Genomic DNA, 27,724 nt, shown 5'->3' with positions numbered 1-27,724 from the left:
GGAAGGCAGTTTTCTGAAGGTGGAAACGGAGACCGACCTGCCTCAGGCCCCGTCAGCTTCCCCCAAGGAAGCCGGGGAAGATTTGAACAAGAGGTCCTTGCGCTTGCCAACAGTAGTTCTAGCCTCAGCAAACCCAATTACATCTCTCCCCGCAGCAGGGACCCGGCTTTTCAGCCCCAATCAAGCCAGGCTATCTGCTCTGAGTCTCGGTTGCAACTGCAACTTGGTGCAAGCCAATCTCTGGCACGGATCCTGGCAGCTTCAAAACTCTGTGTTCCGTTTTCAAAAAGTGTGGCAGGGATCCGAGCAGCATGGGGGGGCCAAGAGTCATTTTGTACAAGACACCTTTCCTATGCAGGTGCAAGGAAAGCGACAGCTTCAGCTTCCAAGACGGATGCACCTTGCCTGGGTAATAGACTGGATGAGAGCCAACAAACTGAAGCTCAATCCAGATAAGACTGGGGCACAGTTAGTGGGTGGTTCCCTAGAGCAGATGGGTGGGAGGTTGCCTGCTCTTGATGGGGTTCCCCTTGCTCTGAAGGAGCAAGTTCGTAGCTTGGGGCTACTCCTGGATCCTTTGTTGTTGCTCAAGGCCCTCCATCAGTGCCATCAATCAGCTTCGGCTGGTGGCCCAGCTACGTCTCAATCTGGACAAGGATAGTCTAACTACTGTTGTCCATGCCCTAGTAACCTCAAGTTAAGATTACTGCAATGCATTATAAGTACGGCTGCCTCTGAAGACGGTTCAGAAACTTCAGCTAGTACAGAATTCAGCGGCCAGGCAACTGAGCAAGACAGTTTGAGCATATTACAACGATCCTGCTCCAACTGCACTGGCTACCAATTAGGTTCCGGGCCCAATTAAAGTGCTGGTTTTGACCTATAAAGTCTTAAACTGCTCAGGACCACAATACCTCAAGGACTGCCTCTTCCCATATGAACCTACCCGGACCCTGAGATCACCTTCTGAGGCCCTCCTTTGTGTGCCTCCTCCTCGAGAGGTGTGGAGGGCGGCAACACGAGAACAGGCCTTCTCTGCAGTGGCACCCAGTCTGTGGAATGCTCTCCCCAGGGAAGTGCGCCTGGAGCCTTCATTATTCACATTTAGGCACCAGGCAAAAACGCTCATTTTTAACCAGGCCTTTGGTTGATCTGATTGACATCCTATGCCCTTTTAAAAATGTGACTCTTTTTCGGGGTGATTATTGGGTTGTTGTTTTTATTTTATTATATATATTGTGGTATTAATGTTGATCTTTTCTGTGAACTGCCCTGAGACCTCTGGGTATAGGGCATTATATAAATAATAATAATAATAATAATAATAATAATAATAATAATAATAATGCGGTTGTAGCAAAAGAAGACACCCCATTTGCCCGCGCAGAAGTTACATGGTTCTTAAACCACTTATGGGGCACACTTATGGGGCTTTGCCGTTGATTGGTACTGCTTCTGTGTGCAGCCAGAAAGTCTGTGCTGATGTTGCCAGGGTCAAACAGACTCCTTACCCTCTGTTTCAGTTAGCTGGCCTTTGGTTCTCTGCACAACAGGAGAGACACATGTATGACAAAACGAAACTTGTAAAAGCACACACTCAATTTAATATTTTAAAACGATTCCCGCTACAGATAGAATGGAATGGATAAAACCAGAGGTGGGCAGAAATCTCTGGTGAAAGTCGTCGGCAGGATGAAGCTGGAACTGTGCCAACCAAGAATCCCAGAGGGCAACAATTCTCCTTTCTCTTTCTCCTTGCATCGAGCTGCCTGGAGGGAGGATCCCAGCTGCAGAGGAGTCAGCGATGGCTGAAGAAACCCTGAGGATAGTTGAACTTGAAAGGCTTCATCCGACTGGGGCCCCTAAGAAAGAAGAGAGATTCCAGAATATCAACAGCTATTGCAGGACAGCTCTTTATCATCAAATGCTTTCAAAAAATCTGTGGCTCCTATATCAGGATCGTGATGAAAGGGCCGTTTAGAAAGTCACGCTAGTACCCTTGTAGAGATCTGCTGGATGTAACAGAGGAAGATAATCAAGCATTTTACCTGAACAACTTAGGTCCAGGGTACCGCAGGGATTGCCTGAGCCCTCATGAAAGTCTCCTTTCAAACAACCAGTACAGAACCAGGAAACTGTGCAGAACCAGGAAACTCCACAACATTCATTGATCACACCAGCTGCCCACAGATACCGGACCTCCACATTCTCCTTTTTATTTGAGCAGATTTACACACACTTCTGCCTTTGTGAAAAGAAACAAAAATACTGCGGCCTTTGGCTGTCTCACAGCATACTCTTCCTTGCTCCTTTCGACTGCCTTTGTTAAAGCACAAAGGAGCTTGAAAGGAGGCAGGCAGAACCCCAGTCGCGTTGTGGGTGCAAAAATCAGAAAGCGCCATGGCAGGAGATGAAAAACGCGAGACAGCTCCCAGAAGGCACTGGAGACGAGATGAAAGCGCCAAAATCCAGGGGAATGAACAGCTTCCTGCTAGAGATAGAGCTCATTCTTCCTCCCCGCTGGTATAGGAAGAGGCAAGATGAGCCCTCTAGAAGCATGAGTAGAAGTGCCAAGTAAGGCTCATAGCTGTACAAGGCGGGAAAAGATAAAGGGCGGCGAGGGAAGGAAGAGACAGCAGGAACAAGGTGTGCCAAAATTTTTGATTGGTGGGGAGGGGATAGAGAGAAAAACAAAGCCCCATGTAGGTCACAGCCAGTTAAAAGAAAACCACAGTTTTCTGCACAAGGTGCACAATGAAGCCGTCTTGTATGGAAGCTGCCAATCTACCTCAGTAGTGTCTATACTGACTGGCAACAGCTCTCCAGTGTTTCAGGCATTAAGTTGCTCACTCACAGCTACGGAGGTTCTTTCACCTGGAGCCTGGCCAAAACCTGGGCATCTTCTGAAAGCGCACAATGCCCCCCCCCCCCCCAGTCTGGCTACTCTGCTTCAGATGTGCCACAGTACAAGTGTCAGGGACTGTGCTGAGAAGGGCTGCACTGAGGAAGAATGGTGGGAGTCACCCCCTTCCCCTGATCCTGAATCTTCCCAAGAGCAGGAGGACAATATAGATTTGGAACAGGGGTTTGCAGAGGGGCATAGTTCAGAAGGCAGAAGCTTGGAAATACTGGATGAGGAACAGCTAGGAGAAGAAGAACTGGGAGAGAGTTAACAGATCCACAGTTTCTGGACAGCATTCACTCCCCCCCCCCTTCTCCAAAGACATGGAGAGCTTAGAAAGTGTTAGAACACAAAGTGTAGAGGGTACAAGCTCAGATTACAAGACGTAGGAGTGACGTAGATTAATAGGGACAGAAGAGAGGGTGAGCCTTAATTGGGAGCACCGTCATTTCTAGGAGACGTGTTCTTTTCTCTCTCACTGTGATTATTAAAGAATGTAACTGGTAAGACTTCCTTTCATTTGATCTTCTTATTTACTGCCATGGGGGAGGAAGCAGATTCCCTGAAGTTGGACAATGAGACACACACATGCCCTGCTCCTTACCTGACGAGGCGCAGACACATTTTCTCCTGCGGAAACTCCTTGGGCCCCTCCACACTGTTGTCATGGGTCTCCGTCTCAAGGTAGACATCCAGGACGACGCACAAGCGCTGCAGCTGGTTGGTCAGGAGCTGGTAGCCTGGCTTGGGACCGTACAGCTCTTTGTAGTAAACAGAGACCTCGCTCTCCATGGCCTGCAGAGAACCAGAGAAGGGAGAGAGAAGGAGTTGAAAAGGGGCCCCTCGGAGATTGCCCAGCCATGTCCTGTATCAGGGATGGGGAACCTGTGACTTCCCAGATGGAACTCCCATCACCCCTGATCATTGACCACGCAAGCTGGGTCTGATGGGAGTTGGTGGGCCATAGGCTCCCTGGCTGAGAGTCCTCTTCCCTGGGTTTGGGCCCAGCACCGTACCCGGATGTTGTCGTCGTTGCTGTTGGTCTTCTCCCCTTTCCAGTTCAGGCACAGGCTGAAGATGGGAGGCATGGAGGAGTAGCCTGGGTTCAGCACCACCGCTGCCTGCAGTTTGGCTAATCACAGAAGGGAAGGAAATGGAATGTCATCATAATTATTATTATTACATCTGAAGGCTGTAAGTTCAGGGAAGTTTTTAATGTGTGACATTTTAGTGTATTTTTGGTCCTTGTTGGAAGCCGCCCAGAGTGGCCAGGGAAACCCAGCCAGATGGGCGGGGTACAAATAATAAATCATCATCATCATGGAATGGTCAAAATTTCTAGCCCCTCTTGGTTTATGAGTAAACACAAAAAAATGAAGGCATGCACAAGGAACCTTGCCACTGAACAAAGGTAGCCCACAGCTTTACTTGTCATTCTCTTGGCCTCGATCACCAAGTGGCCCCTGGAAAACTGCACACAAGGAAATGTGGCCCCCAGAATGAAAACAGTGGCGTCCAACAACTGTTAATCTGAAGTATTACTGCCTCCAACCATGGAGACTGAGCACAGCCAAGTAAAGCTGTGGGTTACCTGTGGCTGGAGGCAAATACGTTTCTGAATACCAGCTACAAGAAACCACAGGAGGGGATAGGGGTCTCGTGCTCAAATCCTGCTTGTGGGGCAATCTGGTTGGCTGCTGTTGAGAACAGGATGATGGTGAACTAGGTGGGCTGCTGCCCTGACCCAGCAGGGCTTTTGTGACTCTTATGGTCCACACCTCTGCTGACAGGCATGCCTTCTTCTCAAGCCTGCTTGGGGTGGGGAAACACAGGAGAAAGAGAGTCACCCACCTGTTCCTCTTTCTATCAGGGCCATGTAGTACAGGTGTGTGTCCTCGGCCAAACCGGCCTCGACGACATCTTTTGTGTAGGACAGCTCCTGCAGTGGGAAGAGGGAGAAGCGGGCGGTGAGCTGGGTCTACAGAGATAGGGACGCTGCGTATCCACACACAATTGAGTCTCTTTACAACACAAGCACAGATCAGATGGCTCAGAGCAACACTCAGTGCAGAAAACAGGCAGCTGAGGCCAGCGGTGTGAGATGGAAAAGCAAGAATAAGCATTCCACTTCCAAAAACTTATTGCTTCATTAAAATAGTAATAATCTGTCAGGCTTCAGGGAATCTGATCCCCCTCCCTTATGGCAGGCTGCCAGTAATGGAAAGACAAGAAGCTCTTACCAAGGTATTTTATTCAATATTCAGAGAGAGGCGTACAAATGCCGTTTCTCGGATAATGGCGTTGCTCCGAGTAAAGTCCCACCCCATCCGTCTCTGCTATTATACGCCATCCCTACACTGGCTGATCTGTGCTTTCTGCCTCTGAGCTTTCTGTTCTCCTACTCTCAATGCCTGCCGGGTTCGGGGAGAGGGGTGGTGGTCTGGAATGCTTTCTAACGACACCGAGTCTGTCAGCTGTCTCTCCCCTGGTGCTGCTTCTTCTTCCTGCTCCTCTTCCAATATTCCCAGCTTCTCCCCTCTACGACCTCTGAACTGTGACCTTCTGCAAACCACTGTTGTAAACCTATACTGTCTCCTTCTTCTCTGGGAATTGCAGGAGCAGGGGGCGGTCTCCACCATTACTCTCAGTCCAGCCCCTGACATAATGATAACAATACAGTGGTACCTCTGGTTACATATTTAATTCGTTCCAGAGGTCAGTTCTTAACCTGAAACTGTTCTTAACCTGAATCACCACTTTAGCTAATGGGGCCTCCTGCTGCCACCACGCCGCCTGAGCACGATTTCTGTTCTCATCCTGAAGCAAAGTTCTTAACCCGAGGTACTATTTCTGGGTTAGCGGAGTCTGTAACCTGAAGCATCTGTAACCTGAAGCGTCTGTAACTCGAGGTACCGCTGTAATAGATACAATACCAACCAAACTGAGCAAAGTTGTAATTGCCTCTCCCTCCACATGGCTATTCTTAAGCAGCATGCACACATATATGATTTTCAAGCAAAGCAGGAAGCATTCTCAGATGTAGCATTCAAACAACATTAAATGGGCTTTTTTGATCCCCTCCCTCCCAGCTCAAGCCAAGTATTTCAGGGCAGCCTTTCCCCACCCAGTGGTTTTGGACTACACTCCATCCAGCACAGCTATTTTTGGCCTCAGCTCCCCATCAAGTCCCAGATAGTCCAGAACAGCTGGCGGGCACCAGATTGGGGGAGGCTGGTTTAGCAGGCCAGTTCTTTCTCACAAGACTCCACTTACCAGGTAATCCTCGTACGTGAGCGCTGTCCACTTCACCAACCGCGACACAATCTTTGCAGGAAAGAGATGCTGGCACTCGCTAGAGACCGGCAGAATGCCATGCTCTGAAGCCCAAGATGGAAAAAAAAGAACATAAATATGATCCAAGAGAGTCCCCTTTCCCTAGCAAGGTCAACGTGTTATGTTCAGAAGTGGCAGCTCGAAGGGCAAATCTGGCCGCTGGACAATTGTGGCTTTAGGTTCCTGTCATATATGGTTAAGCCAAAAAGGTTCTAAACCTCTGAAGGCTCAAAAGAGTTCTGACAGGTAACAGCTGGTGATAGGACCAACATGCTGATGAGTGATAAATTAGCACAAAGCTTGCTCCATTGGAGATGGAAGTGGGAAAAACAGAGAGGTGCTTGGAAGCTGCAAAGGCAGTGTTTGACCAAGGTTGTCTCAATTAGTGACAAGCAGAAGATGTACTGCAGGATCTCTCGGCCAATTCCCAGTGAGCCGCTGAATATCTGTTGGTTGCTAGGACTCTTGCCAAGAATGCTGGGTTAGGGAGATCGTGGTCTGATCCCACAAAGGAGATAGGGCTGTGGGAACTGGCCGGTCAATTCCCGTAGCTTGGTGAGCCCGATCTGGACCTTGGGCTAGCCACCAACTTTTAGAACTTTTTCTTTAGAGAGGTCCAGTGTTCACACCATTCTACTCAGTGCTCTGAAGATTCCATTGTCCTGACGTTTCGATGGATAGCTGATAATTGTCAATCACACCTGGGACACCTATTTGGACACATGGAACTGTGTATATTAATTTATATGTTCAAGTCAAGATCAGTGGGATATTTTAACTGTCTATGAAGTTGATGGTGTTTCCTTACCCCTTCTATTGTAGCTTCAAAACTTTACAATTTTGGAGAAAGTCAGCGGGGAGAATGTGTGGAAGGGATGCAATCTGGATGAACCCCCTCTACACCAACTCCCTGCCAAAAATTGCCTCTCAAAGCTTTTGTTAATGTTTTCCCCCCAAAGGAGCTACTACAGCAGCTTCCAGGGGGTGATTTTTGTCAAGGAAACAGGCATGGGGAGAATAATTACTTAAAATTCCCCCACTGTCCATGCCATTGCCATGGGGCTCCCACAGCTGCTTGTTCATAAATGAAACAATTTAGCTGCTTCTAAGCAAGCAAAAATGCTTTTTAAGTTAGATGTAGTTAGGCCTGGAGGTGGCAGATTTGCATCTGGGAGAGACTGCCACCTCAGATTACAGGTAGGGGGTTCCCATGATGTGATTCTCCATACAAAATAAAAACCCCTGCACCTAGAAAACTAGCAGTGTCAGAGGAAATGGGACTCTAGCTACATCTTCCTGACATGCTAGGTTTTCTTGTGCAGGGATTATTTGTTTGTTGTATGAAGGAACATTCCACCTCACTTTGTAAGTTGGAGCTGAAATGAGTCCCAGGCCTGAGGGGGGGGGGCATCTGATGCTCAGAGTGTGTGTGATTGGTGGAATCCGGAGTGTCACTACTGGGGGAAGCAGCAGGGCAGCTGGGATTTACCAAGGGAAGCAAACTGCTTGTGTAGAGCAAGGCGGGACTCCAGCCTCATCTTGAGCAATTTCATGGTCCTCTCCATGTGGCTAGCACTCAGCGAGTTATCGGCAATCACAGGATTCTGCAAATGGGATAAAGGCAAAAGTGGTGTTACCTTCACACCACTGAAGAGCCAGGAAACCTGTTTCCTTGCACAGCCTCATCCGAGATAAAAAAGCTGAGGCCCCTATATCATCCAGATTCCTCTGTGCACAACATTAAAACTCGTCCTTATGCTGACACACGAGAGAATGGTGGATAAAGTCATAGAAGCGATCATCTAGCCCAATCCCTGTCCCATATGGGGACTGAACCTGCAACCTTGGTGTCATCAGCAACATGTTCTAATCAGCTGAGCTATCCTAAGGATACTTGCTGAGTCCTCCTTCCTTGGGACTCTGCTCTTATGGTTTGGAACCACCTAAACATGCACAAACTTACACACACACACACACACACACACACACACACACTTCCATAAGAAGAGCCATGCTGGATCAGACCAATGGCCCATCTAGTCAGGCACCCTGCCATGGGCATAGCCGGGGGGGGGTGCAGCTGCTCCCCCTAAAACAAGTAAATAAATAAAAATACTTAACTGACCAATTGCATCTCAGATAACTCAGTTTTGCCCCCACCCAACATAAAACCTGACCCACCTAAGATAAATCCTGGCTATGCCCATGCATCCTGCTCTCACCGTGGCCAACCAGATGCCCCAATAGGAGGCCTGTAAGCAGGATCCAAGCAAAAGAGCTCTCTCCCCTCCTTGCAGTTTCCAGCAACTGGTGTTTGGAAGCATTACTGCCTCCAGCTGCAGAGGCAGCTAGTAGCCATGTACTCCCTCAGTGCATCTTCATTCACCTGCCCGCAAGCAAACGCTCGCTGTTTGCAATTTGGAGAGCCTGGTCCAGCAGTGCCGGCAAAGGCTGCCTATCGAGATTTGGGCTGCGTCTTCCCCATTGTTCAGAGGCAGCTCTGCACCTACCTGGGGCTGATCCTTGGGGAAATGCAGGCCCCCCAACTTCTGCACCCACAGGTAAGGGTGTCCCAGTTCTGCAACGTAGTCGCTCAGGGACACGATCCTGGAAGACACAAGGAGGGAAGGAGGGAGGGCGCAGGTGAGAAGCCATGAAGGAGAGGCCTACAAGGCAAGCACCTCTGTCCATTACCAGCTTACCCGACTTTATCAAACTGGAACTGGTTAGCGGGGTTTGGAGTCCTCTTCCCGTGATCTCCGGGATACAGGCAGCTCAGGAGGGTGTCGGGGCACAGCAAGTCTCTAGAAAGAAATAGGAACAAGCGATGTGAAATTCAGGATCTTCTTTGTTGGAAGATCCAGCAAAGATAGGAAAAAGTCATTCTTCACACGGCAGAGTTGAACTACGGAACTTGCTCCCGCCGGAGGAAGCAACAGCCGCCAACCTTAGGTGGTGTTAAAAGAGGATTGGGCAAATTCAAGGAGGAGGGGCAAGGCTATTGATCACTACTAACCACTATGAGTAGGCTCTGCCTCCATGGTCGGAGGCAGCAATGCTTCTGAATACCAGGTTCTGGGAACCACAGGAGGGGGAGGCCACTGTGAGAACAGGATGCTGGACTAGATGTGCTCTTGTGCGACTGTGTTTCATTTCTATCTAAGTCAGATCTGCCAAAGAAAAATCTCCCCGTATGAACGACTCTAAGATTCTGCGCAAGTTTACTTCTGCTGCGTTGCCATGGGAATTCCGCAGGAGATCTGCAGGGACCTCTGTTGTGTGTGTCTGTGTTCTCCTCCCCTCACCCACTGGAACATTCTGATGTCACTCAGGTCTTTTGAAACTCCATTTTGCATCCATTCCTGTCGTCTGTGCTGTCCCCCTTTCTAAATGGGCCACAGGCTGTCATCTTGCAGTGATGACTCTAGAGTTGTATGCAGGCATACTCTGCATTCTCTTCAGATCATATAAATCTTCCCCTCCCCTTCTAGAGTTGAATGCAGGCAGTCCCCATAGCTCCCACCCTTTCTCTCAAATGCTGCTGACAGAAGTAAACAGGTTCTCTGATCAGCAGCAGATTAGACTGAAAAGTCACATTAAACACAGATAATGAGGGCAACCGAGGACCCTGTGTTTAGGCAGGAGCACAATCGGATCATAGCATTCATACTTATCAGCAACTTTAAGAATCAGGGTAGTTAGCCAAGCAGGAAGTCAGGTTACTGAAGGCTGCCACCGGGAATTAACAGCAGAAGTGTCCAAGGATGAATAATTGCACTGGCACATATACACACCCCAACATCACCTCCTCTTTTTCCACTGTTAAAACTGCCTTAATTGGGAGTGTGTGTGTGCAATAAACAAAGGTTTAAGTGATGCTCTGCCGAACGTCTCAGCTTTAACTAAAGTTAATGTTAGACACGTGTGAAGCAGGCTACTGCAGGGGAAAGAGCAAGCTGCTTTTCCCAAGCCTATTTTGGCAGCTGTGCTTCCAAGCCAGATTTCCACGCACAACCCCAACACACACAACTCCAAAGGGATTAAAAGCTCCACTCCCTGAGGTGAGGCAACTCAGAGAGCAGCAGAGGGAAGGGAGAGGAATAGGAGGAAGCAGTCTCAGCAGAGAGAGAGACTCAGCGACCATGCACAGGGAGAGGAAGCGATTAGTCTGCTAGAGAGTAATTAAATGAGACAGGGAGACGAGATGCGATCAGCCCCTAATTTATCCTCGCCAATTCAACAGAGCACCAGAGACACATAGGTCCATTTGTTGGTTTTTTCCCTGCTATCTGACCCATAGGAATGCTCCTCTCTCATCAGGCTCCTCCCTGTCTCGCTGCCAAGATAAATTAAGAGATCAGAGACAGATCTTGTCTTTTCCGCTAAAGTCTCTCCGCTCTTTAGGGGCGAATGAGGCCCAAGAGGGGATATATAACTGCAATGACTACAAGCGACATGCAAGTGACTCTGCAAACTTGTGTGCCCACAGCGCCCCCTGGTGCAACTCGATTGCAGTGCCCATCTTTTGCGCTGCCCCAAACAATGTAAGGCAGAAAGCCAAATTCTGCCCAGTTAGATGGGAAAGTTCAGGCTGGGGAATTTTTAGGCCTGAGGTTCTGGCTGATTGTGGTTTAACAGGAGGCCCACCGCTCCGTTACACAGATCAGAAGACTCAGATCTTTAGTATCTGAGAACAGCAGCTGACAAATCCTGTTCTCTGTTACTCCAGAATAATTCTTCAAGTTTGTGGCACCATTAAAATTCGCACTTGTGTATGCTAACTGACTCCAAATGCAGGACAGCAACTGTGCCTGCTTGTTTCAAGGTGCTGCCTTCTGTACAATTTAACAAGACCCAAGGTTAACAAATGGTTTTGCCTGCGTAGACCAAGAGATGTGAGTCTGTTGATGCTTCTGCACTGTAACCTATATAGTGAGCACAGAGCAGGGGTGCAGAACCCTTTTCGCTCCACAGGCTAAAGTTGTATCTGCCACGCGGGGCCAAATGTGACAGGTGGGCGCAGCCCACACCATGTCAAAATCCCATAAGTACATAAGAGTCTGCTGTTCTCACAGTGGCCCACCAGATACCTGTGGGAAACCTGCAAACAGGATTCGAAGCACAAGAGCACTCTCCCCTCCTGTGGTTTCCAACAGAAGCAATTATGCCTTCAAGGGAGGAGGCAGAACACGGCCAATGTGGATGGTTGCCATGGATAGCCCTCTCCTCCATGAATTTGCCTAATCTGGTTTTAAAGACACCTAGGTTGGTGGTCGTCACTGCCTCCTGTGGCAGTGAGTTCCATAGTTTCGACCCAATCTGGAAGGGGAAGGAGACTTGCAAAAGCTTTTGTCCCTCCCTCCCTTTAAGGTCCGGGGACTTAAAAGTAAAGCGAGGGAGAGATTTGCAAAGGCTTTGCAATCTTCCTTTGTGTTGGCTTAGTTCAGTTCTCATAAGGAAAACAAATCCCTAGGCTCAGAAGTTCTCTGTCCTGCAAAGAACACAGGTAGTGACTGGATGCTTGATCAGGCCAAAGGGGCTCCTGTTCTCACAGTGGCCAACCAGATGCCTCTTCTGGGAACCCCGCAGGTAGGAGCTGTGTAGTGATCCCCAGCATACTGCCCCCAACAGTGAAGGGAGAACACAACCACCTTTTCTACCAGGCTCTGGTTGGCAAATCTTGGGGTTCTAGTAGATCCAAATTGTCAACTGTCTGCCCACCCCTGATCAAGATGTACCAACAACCTAAGTCATGTTAACATTGCTTCTCGAGTCCCTAAATGAGGTACCTCTTTGCCAGGTGCTGCAGGAAAAGGGTACGCAGAAAACACTCACAAACTTTCCACATCTCAGAAAGACTGCACTGGAATCTCTCCTTTTTCTTTGGGGGTTAAAAAACAACAACAACCCACGGGGCAAAGTAGAATTCTGCCAGGAGCCACAACAGCAGGTTTGCTTGCCAACACCCCATGAAATAATTTCTCAGCTGATCCTACCCTTGGCACCTGGGATCCATCAGCGACAGCCTGTCCCCTCGCCACCCCCTGCGAAGCTCACCCGGCACTGATGGGCATGGACATCTCCGCAGCTGCCGTCACCTTGGCTTTCGTCGTCATGACGTTGAGGTTCATCAGATAGTAGAAGGTGAGGAGGAGGAGGCTGCCATCTGCAATGACACAGCCAATGCCAGGGGTTTAGGAAGGGAGAAGGCAATTTGTCGAGCAGGGAAGGTGCAGAGAGAGAAAGGAGAGAGCAACAACTTCCAGTTGTGTTTAAACCACTGTGAGAGGATGGGGGTCAGTGAACTGCTCCCTTACCTGTTGGAACTCACTAGCTATAATACATGGAGAACCTCAGGCTTGCGGGCTGAATATGGCCCACCAGGACTCTCTACCTGTCTGGCCCTCGGGGCTCTCCCTCTCCTAAGCCACACCCCTTCTCCACATGCAATGCCCCTCCCTGGCCCTACTTCATACCCTCCTTGAGCGTTCTTTTGCCTGGCTGTAAATATGTCCTTGAACTCAGATAACACTTCTCGCTTGCTGTTCTCCAACCAAAGAAATGTGTACAAAAATGCATGGGAGGAAAGCGTGTATTAAAAAGCCATGTTTTAGTGAAAGTAACATGCAAAACTTCCTCTGAGGCAAAGTTGCTTGAATATTAGGGGAAAGGCACAGGAAAACAATTACAATCGTTTGGTGAAAGTGTGTTGTGTGTGATCAAAAAATTGCAAGCTGCTGAGGAGATGTCGGGGACCACCCTAAGACCGGAAAAATGAACAACTAACTGATATGGAAATTGAAATATTCATGCATCCCAAACTTCCAGAGAAGGGAAAGAGCCCCAGTTTAGGGGCACCAACAGATGAGCTGCTTTGTTCTCTCACGTACCTTTGCATTTCAGGTCGACGGTGACGGACAGTGGGTGCCTCTTGAGCATTTCCTTCCGCTTGTCATCCAGCTGCACCCCTAAGGTTGGGCGGCGACGCTTCTAGAGTGGGGAAGGGAGAATCACAACACATTCCTGCCTCTTCTCTCCCAACGAGCTTCCCCTGCAAGTCTACACTTTGTTTGCTGTGGCTTTGAACCACACCTGTTGCACTCTGGGTGGCTGCTACCTCTCCTGCCCTTGTGCTTTGAAGTGCAAGCGTGAGATGGGCAGCAGGGTGGCACAAGCGCAGTCATTGGTACCCCCCAATATTTCCATTTTCCTTTCGAAGGGGCTGTTGCCCCATTCTGAATAAGCCCCGTTTCAAAATTCTAAATCCAACACCATGGAGGAAAGGAAGTGCTCACGAGGAACAAAGGAAGTCGCCTCATACAGAGTCAGACCATCGGGTCTATCTAGCTCAGGGATAGGCAACCTAAGGCCCGGGGGCCAGATGTAGCCCAATCACCTTCCCAATCAGGCCTGCGGATGGTCCGGGAATCAGCATGTTTTTACATGAGCAGAATGTGTGCTTTTATTTAAAATTCATCTCTGGGCTATTTGTGGGGCATAGGAATTTGTTCATCCCCCCCCAAAAAAAATATAGTCCAGCCCACCCCATGGTCTGAGGGACGGTGGACCGGCCCACCTCTGAAAAGGGTTGCTGACCCCTGATCTAGCTCATTATCACCTACATGGACTGGCAGTGGTTGTCTGCAGTTTAAGGTAGGGCTCTCTCACGCCCCTACCTGGAGATTCCGGGAATTAAACTAGCGACCTTCTGTATGCAAGTCAGATGCTCCACCACTGAACTGCAGCTCTTGAGTATACAAAGTCAGACCATCAGCCCATCTAGCTCAGTATTATCAGTGGTTCTCCAGGTTTTCAGACAGGGAGTCTTTTCCCAGCCTTACCTGGAGAGGCTGGAGATAGAATGTGAGACCTTCTGCAGGCAAAGTAGATGCTCTACCACTGAGCTATGCCCCTTCCTGCAGCCCCTCCCAAGTGAGGGCCAGGGGAGCCAAAAGGAAATGATAATGCAGATGACCGAAGGAGATGGTCTGTTTGTAAGTACCAAGTCCCAGTATGTCTGTTTCTCCTCACTTCGTTACATGGGAATGGCACACAGGAAAGGCCCTTCACTTATGATTTTTAATGGGGGAGGGGCGGGTGAATGACAAGGCACATTAGACGTGAAAGAACAGGTCTAATGGCACACGGCATACCAGTTTCAAGGCAGAAGGAGACATCTCCCCACAACATCCCTCCCCTCCCTGCAATTTCATAGCACAGTGGGAAGGAGAAGCTCTTACCGTGGTCTGCTCCTCCTCGGCATCCGAGTCACTCTCATCATCTGTGAATCCAAATAAATGACTGTTAAGAGCCTGGCTGCATCAGGACAAAGACCTATTTAACCCAGGATTCTGTTCTCACAGCATTCTGTTTTCCACAGATGCCTGTGGAAAGCAAACAAGTAGGACACAAGTGCAACAGATCCTTTAGTGATGGTGGCCAACTTGGATGGCTTTAAAAGGAAGGACCGCCTCTCCCCTTATGAACCAACACAGACCCTGCAGTCATCACCCGAGGTCCTCCTTCATGTGCCTCCTCCACGAGAGGCCCAGGGGGCGGCACACGAGAATGGGCCTTATCTGTGGTGGCTCTCATCTTATAGAATGCTCTCCCCAGGGAGGCTTGCCTGGCCCTATTGTTACATATCTTTAGGCGCCAGGCAAAACATTCCTCTTCTCCCAGGCCTTTGGCTGATTAAACAATCTGTGTCCTTTGTTTGTTACTACAGCATGCATTTTTGTGGCTTTTTAATATTGTAAACCACCATGACCTTCAGATGAAGGGTGATATAGAAATTTAATAAGAATAATAAATGCATGGAGAAAGAGGCTGTCTACGACCACAAACCATGATGGCTATATTTCACCTCTGCCAGCAGAGGAAGTACCATATTTTTCGCTCCATAAGACGCAAAAACGTGGTTACACAGCACGGATCCACATGGATCCTCAGGATTTTTGCACTGGGCTACCCCAAACTCACTGTCAAATCACATGTCTGTGGCCGCAGCATGAACCACAAAAATCATACATCCACTGTTTTGTTCAGAATATTTTTTTTCCTTGTTTTCCTCCTCTAAAAACTAGGTGCATCTTATGGAGCGAAAAATACGGTATGCCTCTGAATACCAGTTGCTGCACATAGGTCCACTATGTGGGCTTTGTGCTGGGGCAGCTGTTTGGCTACTGTGAAGACAGGATGTTGGACTAGGTGGGCCTTTGAGCAGAACCAGGGCTTCTCTTATGCTCCAGCAACGAAGCAGCAATGCCTCCCCAGTTATGGAGCATGTTTATCCAACTGCAGCCAGGGCACCCCAGACAACGTCCAGCATAGACACATTAACACTGCAGGACAGAATCTCCTAATTTCCTTTTTACAAGTCTAACAGTTTTGGTTAGCTTTGAGCTGAATTTTAACATGCAAGCTGCCAGTGGGCCACCCATAGTTTGCGGCCCTTGTCAAGACTACAACTCCCCGTCAGCCTTGATCCTCAGGAGATGCTGGAGGGGGTTGATGGGAGTTGCAGACTAGCAACTTTTGGAGGGCACCAGTCTGGGGCAGAACAACTTCTGTCAGACCCAGCCAGCATGACAAATGGGAAGGGATGCCGGGAGTTGTAGTCCTGGAGTGTGCCAAGCCAAAGAAGGCTGGTCTATGCCAAGTGGCTGCTGCTCTCCAGGACATTTCGCAGCCCAGGTAAGTGGGAATCCTTTCGCTGGAGCTCCTGAACCTGGAACCTTATGGAAGCAAAGGATATGCCCATTCACAGCAAGTGAAGGCAGCTTACGGACCCTCACTCACCCTGAGAGTCCTCTGGAGGTTTGCAGAGAGCTTTGGCTTCCTCCACGTTGCCTTCGATAGCCACAGCCAGCTTCTTGTCTGTGAAGGAGATGGTGTCATTAGCCAAACTTCCCCAAAGATGACTCCCACAAACTCCGTAAAGCTCAGAAGCAACAAGGTTTGCAAATGCAGATGCTTCATCAGGTTTTGGGCAGCTCTGCGCTCTCTCTCTCTCTCTCTCTCTCTCTCTCTCTCTCTCTCTCTCCCCTCTCTCTGTGTCTCCCATTATTCCCCAACCCTGCAGACTCAGGGGAGCCAGGGATCAGATTAAGGGGGGGGGGGGAAACGACACATCGACGTGACAGTCTTCAGATAATGTCATGCTTTCTGCAAGGAGCTGTGAAATTTGACACCTCTGCTCCCCTTCAAAGCTCAGCTACCTTGAAATAATAACTTACCACAGGCCTGGCCATAGGCACTGGCTTGGACAAAGAGCACATAGAGGGGTGGTGGAAGATGCCTGGCCGTCTCATACTGCTTGTGAACCTGGTCAAAAGGCATGGAAAGGTACTCCTGAACAGGGAGCGAAGCCTGGTAGGAAAGAGGACCGACAGGGGGAAAAATGGGGGTTATAATTCTGTGGTTTGAGAACAGGTTGGCACCAAAATGCCCCCAAAGATGCTGTTTTTACTACGCTACGTTGTCAGTATGTGCCCTTTCATTATTAGGTATATTATGTTTTGATGTACAGGGGGCAGGAACCTGTCACCCAGGGGCCGCATGTGGCCCCCTGTCTCATTTGATGTAGCCCCTGACATCTCTTGAAGCTGCTCTAGTTCTTTTATCCTAGGAGTGGGGAACTGCAGGTTCAGGGCGCCCCTCCTCCAGGACTCTATCTGGGCCTTGGGACTCTACCCCAGTCTGCACCCCTAACGGGCCCTTGTCTTGAACCCTCCTCAAGAATTTCTGGCCTGGCTCGGCTGTGTCCTTGAACTATGATCACGCCTCTTTCTTGCCTGGATGGAGGACGAAGTGGAATGTGGGAGAGAATGTGCAGAAACTGACCTTCTGTACAAAGGGGGGGGGGGGAAATACACATGTTGCCCCACCCATTTTTGCTTTGGCCCCACCCACCACTGGCGTGTGAAACGTCTGGTGGCTCCAACAACCTCAGGAGGCCTGCAGCTTAGCCAATCCTGTTATAAATAATAATAGTAATTGCAGTAGTAGTAAAATAACCAACATACTGAAGGAGAGGGAAAGGCAACGGTCTCTGACAGAGTCAGTGGGGCTTGTGATAAAAGTCCCACCCAGAATCTGTTCTTACTGAAAACAGCTCATATATATTCAGGTTTTCTTTCTCCAAAGCAGGGATGGGAATCTGTGGCCCTCCAGAGGCTGCAGGACTCCCAACCCCCCAGCCAAGCATGGCCAATAGCTGAGAATGATGGGAGATGTAGTCCAGCGACATCCCGCACCAGCTCTCTAATCAATGGTTTGGTTCTCTATTGAAGGCCTCTCCCATGCTGCACCAACAGGGTATGTGGGTTTCTTAACCTCCTGCTGAGAACTCCTAAAGCAATTCTTTTTAAAAGCCTGGCCCACAGCATACCTGCATGATGCTGTTGAGCCGAGGCTGGAGGTTACTGAGGTACTCCTTCTTCACTTCTATCTCTTTCAGGATCTTCTCTTTGTTTGCCAGACTTTCTTTGTACTTCTCTGCCAGCCTGCACGTAAGAGATTCACAGTTACTAACAAGCGGCAATGTGTCCAGAGAAAGTAGAGGAGGCAGAAGGAAGGGGGACACACACAAAGTCTGGGAACACAGGAAGCTGCCTTATAGTGACTCAGATCAACGGTCCATCTAGTTCAGTAGTGTCTACACTGACTGGCAGTGGCTTCCAGAATTTCAGGATGGGATCTCTACCTGGAGGACTGAATCTGGGGCCTTCTGCATTCAGGGTGCTCGAACTATCAAAGCAAGCTGAAATTATCCATCTGGCAGGGGGCGCTCCAGGGTTTCACGCAAATGGTTCTCACAGCCCTACCTGGACATGCTGTGGAACTGACCCTAGGATCGTCTGCATGCAGAGAAGAAACTCTACCACTGACATTTCAGCCCTTCTTCCTCAAGTCCTCCTCTCGTAATATTTCTAAACTTGGAACACTATGGGACCACTCTTCTAGATTTCCAGGTCTGTTCATTTTCTGGCAGTCTTTAAAATGCACGGTCCCCTGCCCCTGCAAGCATGCCAGCATCACAGACTGTCTTGCCAGAGTGGTGCATGCTCTGGTTATCTCCTGCTTGGACTACTGCCATGCGCTCTACGTGGGGCTACCTTTGAAGGTGACCCGGAAACTACAACTAATCCAGAATGCGGCAGCTAGACGGGTGACCAGGAGTGGCTGCCGAGACCATATAACACTGGTCCTAAAGGATCTTCACTGGCTCCCAGTACATTTTCGAGCACAATTCAAAATGTTGGTGCTGACCTTTAAAGTCCTAAACGGCCTCGGCCCAGTAGACCTGAAGAAGCATCTCCACCCCCATTGTTCAGCCCGGACACTGATGTCCAGCTCCGAGGGCCTTCTGGCTGTTCCCTCCCTCCGAGAAGTGAGGTTACAGGGAACCAGGAAGAGCCTTCTTGGTAGTGGTGGAATGCCGTGGAACGCCCTCCCATCAGATGTCAAGGAAAGAAACTATTATGTGACTTTTAGAAGACATCTGAAGGCAGCCCTGTTTAGGGAAGTTTTTAATGTTTGATGTTTAATCACTTTATTATTATTCTGCTGTGAGCCGCCCAGAGTGACTGGGGAAACCCGGCCAGATGGACAGGGTATAAACAAATAAATTATTATTATTATTAATTATTATTATTATTATTTGCTTCTTGCTTTCATTAGCCCCGTTCTGGCTGCAATACCTGTTGGCTCTCACTGCCTGAGTTCACTATTAGAAGGACCGTTACTGCAGAGTGGAAGGAAAGGGAGGAGAACCGTAAGCTTGCTCAAAGCCACGTAGCAGCTGCTGGGCTATCATACTCACCGCTTGCGCTGCTCCAGCTCCCAGTCGAGGCGGGAGAGCGTCTGCTGGTGGGGATCGGCGAGCGTAATCTCCGGCTTGCTGATTTCTGCAGGGGCCTCCTTGTAAAACTCCTCCACGCTCACCAGCTCAATCTCCTCATGCTTGGACCTGAAGGAAGGGGACCAAGAGAAAGATAAATAAGTGGGGGCGAGGGAGGAACCTTCCTCTGTATCCAAGGTCACGTGTAGCCCAAGGACCGCAAGACTGAGCTAGCTGCAGTTCAGTGACAGCTCTCAAGTTGGGCCTTGGAATGGGCTTATCAAAGTTGTGCAGACCAACTAGATAAGGCTAACTTACAGTTCAAACTTCTAAAAAGCTTTTTTTTTTTTTCAAATGGCCAGGCTTGTAATAATGAAATACTGGAAGAATTTGGAGGCTGCATTTTTGACAAAAAGGATGGCCAACAGCACTTGAAGGGAACAAAACAAAATTGGCACAAGGTTTGAAGCCACATTAGTCTACTAGCTAACTTTTGGGGGCCTCTCCACCCTCCAGTCACATCCTATTTTTTAAGCTGCTTACTTAAATTCCAGGCATTTTGTGATCTCCTTCTGCAGGTGCATGACTTCGTACAGCAGATTTTGAAGCTGCAGGTGATAAGCATCCACTTTCTGCTTTGCCTGTTAACAGAGCACAGAGTGAAATCATTACAAGGCAAGGAAGTGAAAAATCAAGTTGGTGCGACTGAGACACACGGCTGATGATGCGATCTCAAAAAAGTGGCAAGTTAGTGAAACTGAACTGAGATCCACATGCTCATACCGATACCAGTGGTGGGCAGGGCCAGAGACAAAAGTGGGCGGAGCAACAAATGCAAATTTTATTTTGTATAGTAGGCTGGTTTCTATACACATACTCAACACACCTTTCTCTGTCCTCCATCCTGGCATACAAGAGGCATGATCAGAGTTTGAAGACACATTCCATCCCATCACTCAGGGGAGGGAAGTAAGGTCTGGGAGAGGCAAAGTTCAGGAGGGTACGTGGCCTGGGGAGAGTCCTGAAGGGCTACATTTGGCCCCGAGTCTGATGTCCCCCACCCCTGATTTACATATGCAAAGCATACAAAACAACAAATTTCGTTTTACCCCATGGGGAAGTGTGTTTTAAGAAAACACAGAAAGCCATGTTGTCAGAAAACAGTATTGCGTACCAATACCAATACAATCTCTCTTCTTTATAAAGAAAATATGTTAGCTCCATCAGTCCAAAATAATGGGTATTCTCCTATCTCTGTCCTTCTCACTTGGATTTGAATGTTCAGCCCAACACACAAGTAGGAGTGAAAGGGTGGGGTGACAAAAAAAATCTAAAAATTTACTATCTTGTAATGTATAGGCTGTATCATCATCATCATCAATTCCCTGCCATTCACCCTCAAGTACAAGAGTGGGTTGCAACATTAAGACACAATATTCAAAACAGTTTAAAACAACTGACAATCACAAAAATAAGGTGGGTCTGAAAAATCTTCCCTAGAACTGCCTTGTATGAGAGTACGTGTCCAATGAGGGGGAGGGTTTCAAGGTGTGGAGCAAGCTTCGGTGCTGCTGCATCTAATGATCCGACCATCCAAGATCCTGTAACCCTTCCCTGGTTCTCTGGACTCAACAGTACCTCGTGGGTTTGATCCCTTCCCTTCTTTAACCGGATGTGAGCCAAACGGTTGAGTTTCTTCAGGGTCATGAAGTGGACACAGCTCTGGATGCGACGCTCCTCAATCTCGGAAGCCTGAAAGGCAGAGAGAGGGGGGAAAGAGGAAGCCGATTAGGACGGTCCTTACCTTTATATCCCGCCTTCCTTACACCATCATGGAACCCAAGGTGGTTTCTGTGAGGTTTCCCGGTCTTCATCCATCTAGGCACTGCCCCAGACCTGCCTAGCTTCAGCAAGGTGGGAGTCTCATGTCCTTCAGACCACAGCCCAGGACCCAATTGTGTACCTAACTCCCTTGCCCCCTAAATCTGCCAGGCTTATCCTTTCCTCTTTCAAATATCTAAATTTTGCTAGGGTTTATCTACACCCCTCAGCCCCCGGTCACATTAGAATGCCTTGACAGGGGTGGGGAAAATATTTTTTAGCCAGAGGGTTGGATTCCCTTCCTGGGGCCACATACCCATAGTTGGCAGGGTTACAGGCAAATGTGAGTGGAGTGGCTAATGTAGTTTTACCCTTGTACATTAAACTTTTTTCTGCTCACACCCACACTCCTCTCTCTACCTGCCATGAGGGCACACAAAAGTCAATTTCAGAGTTGAAGGAGACATCCCAGCCAGCCAAAAACACCTGAAGAAAGGCTAGTGGAGTGTGTGCGTGGTTGGGGAGAGCCTAAGGGCCACACAGATAGGTTGGGGAGGCACATATGGTTCCCCACCCCAGCCTTACACTGTCTTTGTTGCCTTTGCTCTTCAGCTCCTGGATTTCTGCCATAAGCCTCTGGAGGTCCTGGCAGGTCTCTTTGTAAAGTTCGTAATCTTTGTTGGGGTCCCGCAGGTCCATCTCAGCCTCTTCGCTGTAATATTTGGCATCCTGCAAATGGAAACAGAGAGGAAAGCTAGACTCTTGGAAGTTCTCTTCTCTTCAGAAGGGAAGGCATGGCGTATTATACAAAGGGCTCTCTATAGCATCTCTGTTCACTCTTGAAAGCAGAATATAAAGGTAGGCAAAAATGATCCTGGAACTGTAAACTCCATCATCACCCTTCCAGTTTATCTTGTTTCTGAGACCATGCCGCATTAAAGCTCAAGGAGAAAGTAAGTCTAAATTTGAGTACACCCTTCCACAGCCTAAGAGGGAAAGCTCCAGGTGAGGACACCGGCTAAGCATTTCTCAGCACCCCCTCTGAGAATCTGTTTTCAAAGACAGGAGAGGTAGCGCAACACTAGGGGCATCACAGCATCCTAGTCGCTAAAAGGCTCCTTCAGATGGTACTTGGGAGTTATATTAATTTTGAAGCAGTAAAAAATGTTAAATTATGCCCCAAAACCTGCAGCACACAAGCCTGCTACACTCTGAGAATGGAATTTGGTGAAGATATAATTTTCTATGTCTGGAAGAATCTGCCCATTTGGGCAGGCAGCAAAACCAGGGGGCTTGACTGAACCCCAGGTAGATTCCTATGCGTGGTTGGTGGGCTGTGTTAAGGCTCTGTGAGTCACAAATTGGGCAGACTTGCTCTGAGACTCCCTTCCCCTTTTATTCCTGACACACTTTACAGTAAATGGCCACAACCTTGAGTTCACCAGGACATAATCAGTTACTAGTCAAAACCTGGCAGTTAAAATACAGTAACCCCAAGGGCTAGTCTAGAGCGTCTTTTACAGACATACCTACATACTGCTCTGCTTTTCCAAACAGCATCTAAAAAGCCCACAGGTAACTCTGTTACAATGAAACTACCTGATCAGTGTCTGGCCTGCCCCTCTTGCCTTCCGATGGGCCTCCATCAGTCCGGATGACCTTCGGCTTCCGTTTCTTACTGGAGTCTGACGACATTTTCTTAAAACATGAGAATCTGAAAACCCATGAAAAGGGGGCAGGGGGATCAGTTAATCTCAAGTAAAATCTACTTTCATATCAATCATTCTTCAAGGCAATGTGGAAAGTGTGCCTGTGACTACCAAAGGACGATTCCTTTATTATTTTAAATCACCCAGAACCGTTCAGATTTACCCCTGGACATAAAAAATATGCTGAAAGAGAGGTAACTGAAAGGTCATTCTACATAGAACATCGTAACAGGAGATCAATACCATATAATATAGGAACTGGGTCTTCAGCATGGTGGTCCCTACCCTTTCAAATCCCCACCCCTGATGACTCCCTTGTTTTCTTTTTGGCACTTACTGAAGAGTTTCCTCATCCAACAAGCAATCTAAAGTGGGACTTTTTATCCCAGTCGCTACATGTACCAAATTCAAAGGGGGTTTTTTTTTGTATACAATAAACACCCTATGTTGCACTTAACTCTTTGGGCTCCTTTAGGAGGGAGGATAAAGAAATTTGATCAATAAAACAAATGAGTCCCAGGCCTCATTACCTTTCAACCACAATGACAACTTTTAAAATACAATTAATTTGTATTTCATAATGTTGTTGTTGTTTTTTTAAAAAATGTTGTTAGCCGACTTGAACCCCTACAGCTTGGTAGAAAAGCGGGATAGGTAAAGGTAAAGGGACCCCTGACCATTAGGTCCAGTCATGACTGACTCTGGGGTTGCAGCGCTCATCTCGCTTTATTGGCCGAGGGAGCCGGCGTACAGCTTCCGGGTCATGTGGGCAGCATGACTAAGCCACTTCTGGCGAACCAGAGCAGCGCACGGAAACACCGTTTACCTTCCCGCTGGAGTGTTAGCTATTTATCTACTTGCAATTTGACGTGCTTTCGAACTGCTAGGTTGGCAGGAGCAGGGACCGAGCAACGGGAGCTCACCCTGTTGTGGGGATTCAAACCGCCGACCATCTGATCGGCAAGTCCTAGGCTCTGTGGTTTAACCCACAACGCCACCCCGCGTCCCTTAAATAATGGCAATTGACAACAATAATACAGTGGTACCTTGGGTTAAGAACTTAATTCGTTCTGGAGGTCCGTTCTTAACCTGAAACTGTTCTTAACCTGAGACACCACTTTAACTAATGGGGCCTCCTGGTGCCGCCGCTGCGCAATTTCTGTTCTCATCCTGAAGCAAAGTTCTTAACCTGAGGTACTATTTCTGGGTTAGCGGAGTCTGTAACCTGAAGTGTCTTTAAGCTGAAGCGTCTGTAACCCGAGGTACCACTGTAATGACCCTCTACCCTCCCCATTCTTGTTCATTATAAGAGAATAATGCTTAGAGGCCCTTGGATATTTGCACATGCTCAGAGGGGCTCTCACCTGCAGCAGCCGCCACAAGTACCAAGAGGCTGAGCCCTTGCCCAGAAAACGAATACCCCCCCCCCCGAATTCTCCTCGCCCTCCCCGCCTCCTGATCTGGTTTGGAGAGGGAGGGATGTATTAGCAGCGGCAACCCCACCCTCAGAGGGCAGAAGGGAAGAAAGAAGGAAGCCGTTAACCGACGGTCACGCGCCCTCGCCTCCCCCCTCCCGCCATCCGGCTCTCACCGATTGATCCTCCTTCTTCCACAAAGCCTCAGAGCCCAACCGGAAGCACCGTACCGGAAACGCGGGCAAAGCAAGCCGGTCGCCGGCGAAACGACTAGAGCGTCGGCACAGGTTTTCTTTTCCCCTCTCTCTTCCGCCCCCTAGTGGCGCCTTCTTCTGCTGTATTTTCTCCATCCCCGCTTTTCCTCTCCTCTCCCCCAGCTTCTTGAAAAATAATATTTTTTTATTTTACGTTTATATTTTTCCTGTTGTATAATTATTTAATAATAAGCATTGCTGTTATGGATTGAAGTTTCTCTGCTTTATATAACAATCTTACCACCCCGCTGCCGGATTTGCTTATAAGCTAAGCAAGCTGTGGCTTAGGGCCCCATTCTTTTGGGGGCCCCCAAAAAAATTAAAGGTCAAAAACATGGATGTACATTTCCAAAATATAAGATAAAAAACAAATAAAATAAAAGCTACATAACAGCAGCAGTGTTTTGTGTTGTGTAGGCTTCTATGATGTGAGTAATGGGCCCCGCCTGCTAGCCTGCTCCCTAGAATATCACTGGTTTGCTCATTTCTATATACAGTGGTACCTCAGGTTACATACGCTTCAGGTTACATACGCTTCAGGTTACACAATCCGCTAACCCAGAAATAGTGCTTCAGGTTAAGAACTTTGCGTCAGGATAAGAACATAAATCGGGCTCCGGCAGCACGGCGGCAGCAGGAGGCCCCATTAGCTAAAGTGGTGCTTCAGGTTAAGAACAGTTTCAGGTTAAGAACAGACCTCTGGAATGAATTAAGTACTTAACCATAGGGGGCCTACATTCTGCATGGACAGTTATGTGCAAATGGCTTCTGATACATATTAGATCCCTAAATTACCATGTAGCATATATTCAACACAAAAAAACAGCAACAATTTGTTGTTGACAAAGGACAGCTTGACATATAAAGAGCCCCATTACCTTCAGTAGCTTAAGGCCTCATCAAACCTAAATCCAGCCCTGCTGGATAGGGACCAACTCCTGTGGGAGCTTTGGCCCCCACAATAAAATATTTGAGGGGACCAGGCCCCCACAAAGTTGATGGGCATTCCCATTCAAATGGTGTGTGTGCACTGCATCATGTGATCGATTACACAGGGCGGGGATTACCTGCGCCCCCCACAATATTTTATTCAAGTTGGCACCCCGGCACCAGGCATGTGTGTATGTGTGCTCATATCACAGTGCACTGGTCCAGACTGGCTGCTGTGATAGGAATTTTGAGGTCTTAGATATATGGTAGTGTTCATAAGTGTACCAACCAAGCACATACATAGATCAGCACAGGAAGACCGACCTGAAACCATTTTGATTCCCAAACTGTCCCAAACTGACCAAATGTTTTCTCTGCAAGGTCAAAGGAAAATGGAAAAGCCTCCCCATTGTCTTTTCCTTCACAAATCCTGTCTTAAGGGTATGTCTGTGTTTGAATAGGGTGTGAGCCTGTGACATGGCCCAGGAACTACCATATTTTTTGCTCTATAAGACTCACTTTTTCCCTCCTAAAAAGTAAGGGGAAATGTGTGTGCGTCTTATGGAGCAAATGCAGGCTGTGCAGCTATCCCAGAAACCAAAACAGCAAGAGGGATTGCGGCTTTCACTGTGCAGCGATCCCTCTTGCTGTTCTGGCTTCTGAGATTCAGAATATTTTTTCCCCTTGTTTTCCTCCTCCAAAAACTAGGTGTGTCTTGTGTTCTGGAGCGTCTTATAGAGCGAAAAATATGGTAAGCATTTATCATTACAAAAGACTGACCAGGCTCCCCAGGCAATCCAATCAAGTAACCTGCCAGACAGGAGATAAACAACAACAACAGGAGAGAAACAACATTCAAATTTCTGTTTTAGACCGCCTTTTCTGTGATGTAGGTATGATGTATCTGGGGGTGGTCTTGGTCTACAGGGTGGCAATTTCAAAAGTCTTTATAAGGCCTTGCAGGCCATTGTTCTGGGTCCTCCTTTCCTGCGTATGAGGGGAGCACCCTGTTGCAACAGATCAATAAAGATCAGGCTTACTAGCTGCTTTGCTTCTCAATATTCTCTGGTCGGCCTCTGTTATCTCCTACCAATAGGGAACCTATGTAAGGACTCTATATGGGCTCTTGGATACCCCATAAGGGAAAAGGGCAATTTTTGTTTACAACACTGCTGGGAGTTGAAGTTCAACAATGTGTAATTTCTTTGTTGGTTGCATTTTATATCCCACCTTTCCCCTCCAAGAAGCTCAAGGTGAGCAAGAAGCTCAAGGTAATTTATATGTATGGATAACAAATATAAGCCTGTGAACAAATTTAAACAGTGGCTGGGGTTGCGCGCGCACACACACACACACACACTGCAGCAAGCTCAGCAGCCCCTGTAAGCAAAGTCCCAGCGCAAAATACTAAAGTGGGCACCCCTTTCATTTGCAAGCCTTTACCACAGTGCAATAATGGTGTTATGTACTGAAGTTCTCACCCTGGGCCAGCAGGGGGATACTGTAGATAGTTCAGGTCCACATATGCAAATAAGGGATTGAAAGTGACGTTCAGTGATTGGATAGTTACAGAAAGTGGTTACTGTTGCATTGTAGTGGAGCTCTATATAAGCAGGCTGGCTGAACCCTTCAGTCCTGTTCTGTTCTGGCCTGTGAATAAACAAGAGCTGTTTGAAGAATCGTTGTGTCTGATATGTTCACCCACAACTTAACAGATGGGAAACCTGTGATGCTGCAGATGTTGCTGGAGTCCCAACGCCCATCAGCCTCAGCAGTCATCATGGAAAATGCAGACAGAGGCATAGGAAAGGGGGGTGCAGTGAGTGGGATCTGGGTTTCATGACTGAGGGGTATGTGACACAAAATGGCAGGCGAGTGGGCGGCACAATTCGCGCCTGGCGGCAGCAGCTCTTCTATCCCACCAGCAGAGAGCAGCCCTCCTCAGCCATGGCGAGGCACACCTGGCCGCAGCAGCTCCATCGTCGGGTCATGTCTGACCCAGCCACAGAGAGCAGGAGGAGAGTGAGAAGCAGTTTCCCCGTCCCTCTCCTACTGTCACGGTCCGGTTCACGGGCGATCAAAGTCCCGGCAGGGGACGTCAGGACCAGGGACAAGATGGCGGGGTGGGAGCAGGAACGGGGGTCCAGAAGCCAGGAGTCAGGAAGCCGAGTGTCCAAGGGTCAGAGAGCCGGGAGTCAAGAAGCCAAGGGTCCAAGGATCAAGAAGCAAGGGGCACAAAGTCAAAAGTCCGAGGATAAAGAAGCAAGGAGTCACAAAGTCAAGGGTCTGAGGATCAAGAAGCAGGGAGTCAAGAAGCTGAGGTTCAAGGATCAGGAAGCAAGAAGCCAAACACAGCAAGGCAGGAAGCGCGTTGCTGTGGCAGAGAGCTGAAGGGAAATGCTGACCTTATATCCCTTCCTGGCTCTTGCCACCAGGTGCTGTGAGTTACCAACCAGCCTCACCTGTGTGGCCACGCCTTGCCTCTTCAGAACAAACTTAGGAAGACCCCAGTCCTG

General features: G+C 48.5%; 1 protein-coding gene across 2 annotated transcripts; it reads right to left on the bottom strand.

The window, feature by feature from the left end:
- Nucleotides 1-1,578: 1,578 nt before the first annotated feature.
- THOC5 (THO complex subunit 5) lies at nt 1,579-24,290 on the bottom strand. Of its 2 annotated transcripts, none has more exons than XM_081892355.1 (20): nt 24,201-24,290; nt 22,500-22,614; nt 21,486-21,629; nt 20,718-20,831; nt 19,623-19,720; nt 19,062-19,208; nt 17,628-17,742; nt 16,474-16,606; nt 16,037-16,114; nt 14,476-14,516; nt 13,126-13,225; nt 12,293-12,401; nt 8,938-9,039; nt 8,746-8,842; nt 7,725-7,839; nt 6,176-6,279; nt 4,754-4,841; nt 3,919-4,034; nt 3,507-3,697; nt 1,579-1,862 (listed from the first exon to the last, which is right to left on the bottom strand). In XM_081892355.1, the coding sequence occupies exons 2-20, from the start codon at nt 22,593-22,595 to the stop codon at nt 1,799-1,801; spliced, it is 2,052 nt and encodes a 683-aa protein (XP_081748481.1). In that variant the 5' UTR covers nt 22,596-22,614; nt 24,201-24,290; the 3' UTR covers nt 1,579-1,798. The 2 variants fall into 2 exon arrangements, with proteins under 2 accessions (XP_081748481.1, XP_081748482.1); XM_081892356.1 differs by lacking the exon at nt 24,201-24,290 and adding an exon at nt 23,974-24,028.
- Between the last annotated feature and the right edge of the window lie 3,434 nt (nt 24,291-27,724).

Source organism: Podarcis melisellensis, assembly GCF_964234715.1.
Source record: "Podarcis melisellensis genome assembly, chromosome: 16".
Taxonomy (NCBI): Eukaryota; Metazoa; Chordata; class Lepidosauria; order Squamata; family Lacertidae; genus Podarcis; species Podarcis melisellensis.
This window is presented reverse-complemented; position numbering and strand designations above follow the sequence as displayed.

What these genes read in the sequence shown, in the direction of transcription:
- THOC5 (XM_081892355.1), bottom strand. Translation starts at nt 22,595, where the DNA reads ATGTCGTCAGACTCCAGTAAGAAACGGAAGCCGAAGGTCATCCGGACT. An exon ending in GGCTCAACAGCATCATGCAG is followed by an intron (nt 16,607 to 17,627) that starts GTATGCTGTGGG and finishes CTTTCCTACCAG; the next exon opens with GCTTCGCTCCCTGTTCAGGA. An exon ending in TCACGTACGAGGATTACCTG is followed by an intron (nt 4,842 to 6,175) that starts GTAAGTGGAGTC and finishes TTCCCACTGCAG; the next exon opens with GAGCTGTCCTACACAAAAGA.